We start from the raw sequence: 6,000 nt of genomic DNA on the forward strand, positions 1-6,000 counted from the left end.
TGTCTGCGCTTAAGATACGTTGCAAGCGTTTGACAAAAAGCATCCAGTCCAGAATGGTGGACCTCGGAAATAATGATTTCTCCAATAAGAATCGCGCTCTTCCAGAATCTTCCAGAGCGATAGTGGCAAAACTCCAACGAGGCCTGGATGGCCTGACAGAATATCTCACCAGCTGGAAGCTCTGTATCAACGCGGCAAAGACCCAGGTCATCATTTCCCCCCACGACAGTGCAAGTGGAATGGGCCAATGAGGCCGAGTACCTTGGCTTGACCCTCGACACCAAGCTTATTTTACGTCAACAGGTTGACAAGACGGTGACAAAGTGCAACGATTTGTTGAAACTACTGTACCCTCCCTCTGATTAACCGACGGTCGTCATTGTCCCTGAAAGATAAGCTTGCTGTCTACAAGCAAATCATCATCCCCGTGATCGATTATGGCAGCGGTTCTCAACCTTTTACTTGAGAGGTACCCCTTCGAACTATTTCATTAATTGAGGTACCCCCTATTTTTTTGCTGTAAATGAAAAAAGTATAAATCATAACATACACCTGTGTTCAGAATAATAGCAGCGGAAGCCGTTTTTCATACAAAATGCTGTAACTTTGTACCCCGATGATCGATTTAGCTGAAATTTTGGCAGTGAACTACAAATATGTTGTATTTTACACATACTAAGTAGCATTTTTTCAAATGACGCGTTCAAAAATTACGCACTAGGTCAAATTGTTCAAAAAAATAGCAGTTTTTATTTTTGATATATTGCCCAATTCATATGTCAAATTCCACAACTTGTATTTTTTAAATTAAAAACTTCAAATTTATAACTTCCCAATCAATAATTTTCCTGATATTTCCAAAACAAAAACTGCTATTATTTTGAACAATTTGACCTAGTGCGTAATTTTTGAACGCGCCACTCGAAAAAAATGAAACATAGTATGTGTAAATTTCAACATATGTGTAGTTCACTGCCAAAATTTCAGCTAATTCGATAATCGGGGAACAAAGGCTTGTCAAAATTGACTATTTTGTATGAAAAACGGCTTCCGCTGCTATTATTCTGAACACAGGTGTATATGAAAAATGGACCTGAAACCTAACGGGATTTATGGCTCTCTAAAAAGTTGGCTGAACCATGGCTTTATCTTTCAACAGGACTTTCATACCTATTGGAGCCTTCCGAGCCTCTTGAATGGAGATTTCCGAGCCTATTGTACGAAGTCTTCCGATCCTCTTAAATGGCGGCTTTCGAGCCACTTAAAATGAGGCCTCTGAGCATCTTGATAGATCGCTTCAAAGCCTCTTGTAAGATGAATTCCGAGCCATTTGAACGGAGGCTTCGGAGCCTCTTGTAAGAAGTTTTTCGAGTCTCTTGAAAGGAGACTGTCGAATGACTTGAGCCGCATGAAATGAGGACTCCGAGCCTCTTGAAAAAAGCTTTTCGAGCATCTTGAAAGGAGCCATCCAAGCCTTTTGAAAGAAGGCTTCCGAGCCTCTTAAATGCATGTTTTCGAGCCTCTTAGAGCCTTTTGAAAGTAGGCTTACAAACGTTTTGTAAGGAGGCCTTCGCCTTGCGTGCCTTTTGAGTGGAGGCTCCCGGGCCTCTTGGGAGGAGGCTTCCGGGCCTCTTGAAAGGAGGCTGCCGGACCTCTTGAAAGGAGGCTGCCGGGCCTCTTGAAAGGAGGCTGCCGGGCCTCTTGAAAGGAGACTGCCGGGCCTCTTGAAAGGAGGCTGCCGGGCCTCTTGAAAGGAGTCTGCCGGGCCTCTTAAAAGGAGGCTGCAGGGCCTCTTAAAAGGAGGCTGCCGGGCCTCTTAAAAGGAGGCTGCCGGGCCTCTTAAAAGGAGGCTTCCGGGCCTCTCGAAAGAAGGCTTCTCAGCCACTTAAAAGATTTCTAGTCTCTTGAAAGGAAGTTTTTAAAACTATAGAAAGAAGGCTTCCGAAATTTTATTTAACGGTGTCTCCCAAGCCTCTTGAAAGCAGGCTTCTAAACTGCTTGGAAAGAGGTCTCGAAAAGCGTAGAAAGATGCTTCTAATCCTCTTGGAAAGAAGCAACTTAGCTTTTCAAAAAAAAACTTCGTGCCTCTTAAATTGTGGCTTCCGGAACTTTAGATTCGAGATTTTTGTTTGAAAGCATATTTTTAACATATTATCCAACATTTTGTAGAGGTGATGCAGCCTAGGGCTTAAAACCTCTCAAATAAGGACAAAAGAAAAACATTTTGTTTCAATGAGGTAGACCGCATTGAAATTTTTAAAATTTGTTCATTCGACGTTTTGTGCTTTTGATCTGTTTTCCACAGTCCTTTATACACTGAGCGAGTTGTGGAGGGCAGGGTTCAATAGGCTTTGATTTACTGATCGTTATGCATATTATGTACAAGATAATGTTTTGAAATTAAAAACATTACACTTTATCAATAAATTTTGATTGGAATTGAAATACATCCGCCATTACCCATTTTTGTCCGAGGTAGGTATCCTCAGGGGTACATGTACCCCAGGTTGAGAACCGCTGGATTACGGCATGCTGGTCTGGGAGTGCTGTTCTAAAAGGCAGCCCTTGCTTTGCACCGTTCAATATGCAAAAACGATCCGTAAATAGCATCTACGCTACCATAAATCCATAAAATAGTTCGGGAGATTCCATAAAGAATAATTTTATGATCCATAAAAATGAAATGAAAAATGATCCATAAAATCTATATTTTGATCCATGAAATTTCAAATTTGAACAATTTTTATATATCATTAAAACTATGGATCATTTTACTGAAATTATGGATCATCATCACGATAAAAAATGCGCAAATTTGAAGTTTTATGGATCAAAATATAGTTTTTTATTGATCATTTTCCAAAGATTTATGGATCTTTTGTCATTGTTTTTCTTGACCATGTTAATGGAACATATTTCCCTATTAATTGCTAAATTTTAGCTTACTTATGGATAAAAAAAATTTAAATCTTTATGGAATCTCCTGAACTATTTTATGGATTTATGGTAGCGTTTTATGGAACATTCAGATATTATTTATGGATCGTTTTTCATTTTTTTTATGGATCCGTATTTATTGTTTATACACGCTTAAAATCAATAACACAGAGATATATTTGCTTCACACAAAACGGACGTAATGCGGAACAACACCTAGATGAGCGACAGTTACACAGCCTCAAAAATATCTCGTGTGGTTTTATTGAAGCTTGGATTTCAATATTTTCAGCAGTATTTGGTTCCTCATGAAACAAGGAATCTGTACAAACGTTTACATGTTAAAAAGGGCCGTTATCACGACCGTACGAGGCATTTTTGTGCCTGTGTAACTGTCGCTCATCTAGGTCACAGACAAACAGACATAACAGTTTGAACATTTTTCTGGAAAAACCATCGCTCATCTCCTCTATCACCATTTTGCGAGCATGTTACACGAAACAATGTTTCGTATGACATTGTCACCAAAAGGCGCTGAAGTGAAATGTCAAACTCGAAGGATTACGACACTAGCGCCTCTTGTTGTGAAACGCGCAATCAATCAAATTCAAATTGATCGTTGAAGTCATGGTCGATGGTAATTTCTCTAGTGTTACGTCTGTTTGTCTGTGTCTAGGTGTTGTTCTGCATTAGGTCCGTTTTGTGTGAAGCAAACACATCTCTGTGTTATTGATTTTAAGCGTGTATGCAAAAGTATGTTTTGCCGTTCTAAAACTCTTCATCGAGTTTTAAACAAGTTCTTGAGGATGATCTTCAACATCTCTCTCAGGACAAGAAAATCTGATGTCCACCGTCTGCCTGTGATAAAAACTCTCGAAGAGCGTTTTAGTAGATTATCAAATTTTGTCGTAATTTTTAGTGTAAATATGTGGTGTGTAAATAAGTTATCAAATTAAAAAAAAATCAATGCCTTTAAAGGCTACTAGGTAGTGAAATACTTCTGTTAGTTGGTCTAAGATTTCATGCTGTCAATCCAGCGAAAATATATATACAATAGAAATTCCGAACTGCCGTTGATATTTTGACTATAGCTTGATAAAAAATAATCTTCAACCGCTCTGCAGCTTTAGTACTCAGTTACTTTTGTATAAGATTTTAATTGAAATTTGTGTGCTACTTACCAAAAATTAAAATGAAAAAGAGCAATAATATCCTGCAAGTGTGACAGCGATATTCTTGACTCCAGAAGCTCCACTTGTTTAGATACATGTTTTACATTTCTACCTCCTAAACGTAAATAATCATCGCCCGCTTTTACAAGCCCACCAACAGAACACAAATATTTGCCACTTTCCGTTAGGGAAAATCTTCCCTATGATTCATAGCCACAATGAGGATTTATATCACATTTCACCACCGCGGGGTGACCGTATCGTGATTGGCTGAAAATCGTATCCATTCAACTTCACTTATCCGATGTTTCACGAATAACCACTTGACTATTCAGCTGTATTACTCCCAGCAATCACTTTCACTGCCAAAAAAGCGGAAAATTGCCCGTTTGATCAACACCGAAACATTAACCATATGCCGCCGGGTCACTTGAACACGCTGCTATCCTTACCATCCTTCAAAAAACGTTTTCAGTAGAACACTGCGTGGTTGTGAGAAATTTCATTCGATATTTGCATTGCAACTGATCTGCTGCTTGTTGACTTGAGCGCACCGCCACCGCGCGGCTCGCGTACGTCTGATTCTTCTTCTGGTTGCAGATTCTGACGCGTTGACGGTCGCGCTCGTAAGCGATCCGGTTTGTTGAATCCACTTGTTTGCAGTCGGTCGAAATCAAGCACTGAAATTTGTCGCCAGTGTATAATTTTCTGATGCTATACCGTCGTTGCCCGCAGCCGTCACTAAAATGTAGCGTAATTAATTAATTAAAATATAATTAGACTTTTTGCAAAACAACCGCGACTATAGGGGACACTAGTACGGCAGCGCACGCATAACTTTAGCCTCTAGCAAACAGCAAATATTTAGCTAATCCGGAGGGACACACCGCAGCACAACAATAAGCTAACTTAAATCATAAAAAAACATTTCTTCTCGGGAATTTCTCGCGTAGATCATTTAATTCCCTTCGCCGACGGTTCGCGGCATCATTAATCACTTTTAGCATTAAAACACTTATTTGAAGCCGAATGGCACTGCCGTTTGTTTTCCACTTTTTGCGGCATGTAGGTTGTCAGCGGATGATGATCGTTGGAAAATTATAGCTTTTCAATCCCCAAAAGGACGCTCCTCGTTGCTTACGCAGGTTTTTGTACGCGTTTGTCTGGGATGCGTGGATCGCGCGCACACCGCGTTTACTCTGACCGATCGGTGAACAGGCGTAGAACAGCTTGCTGTCGCTTCGAGAGTTCAGCTGCGATTAACTATAATTAGCCAAGAGCGAGGCTATCTCACTAGAATGGATTCGTACTTGGTTGCGTTACTCGCACTCTCGCGGACTGCTTCTGTGTTTGAGTGGAGGCGTGTTTAGTAGAGCTAAATGTTTAGTTAGCAGAATCATATTTTGCTAATTTAAGTTCATTTTAACTCTTTCTTTTCTACGATTTTTTTCAAAGATTTCAATAGGAAGGGATCACCTTTGAGAAAAATTACTCTAGTAAATTTATTTTATTTTGTGCTACCGTAGCGTTTGAAATTAATCTTTTATTTTTACTTTTCAAAATGGTTGCTAATTTCGGTTGTTGGCACCCAAACATGATCAGTTGTCGGCACCTCAATTTCCAAGAGAGATATCAAGACAAATTAAAGTAAATTACCTAATTTCAGGTTATTAGCCACGATGTAAGCAAAAATAACCATTTTTGACAACATTTAAAAAAATATACTGTAGATACTTATATGTTATTAATTTCATTGCCATTTACAAAATAAATCTTGGTATTTTCAGTTTTTTTTTTATCTTTCGTTTATTTGGAAGGCTCATTTGCCGTGAAGCGTTACGGAGCCGAAATCAAGTTTAACAATACATTTCTTGATTCTTATACATAGTGT

At 39.2% G+C, this 6,000-nt stretch overlaps 1 protein-coding gene across 1 annotated transcript in view; it reads right to left on the reverse strand.

Annotated features, from left to right (window-relative positions):
• The window catches only part of LOC134202181 (zwei Ig domain protein zig-8-like), a 64,921-nt gene extending 59,654 nt beyond the window's left edge, over positions 1–5,267 (reverse strand). Inside the window, exons 1-2 of the mRNA XM_062677230.1 lie at positions 5,251–5,267; positions 4,119–4,850 (exon numbers count right to left, since the gene is read on the reverse strand). Coding sequence (XP_062533214.1) covers positions 4,119–4,206 — 88 coding nt within the window. The 5' untranslated portion in view covers positions 4,207–4,850; positions 5,251–5,267. The remainder of the gene's footprint in view (positions 1–4,118; positions 4,851–5,250) is intronic.
• Between the last annotated feature and the right edge of the window lie 733 nt (positions 5,268–6,000).

Source organism: Armigeres subalbatus, unplaced genomic scaffold, assembly GCF_024139115.2.
Source record: "Armigeres subalbatus isolate Guangzhou_Male unplaced genomic scaffold, GZ_Asu_2 Contig1074, whole genome shotgun sequence".
Taxonomy (NCBI): Eukaryota; Metazoa; Arthropoda; class Insecta; order Diptera; family Culicidae; genus Armigeres; species Armigeres subalbatus.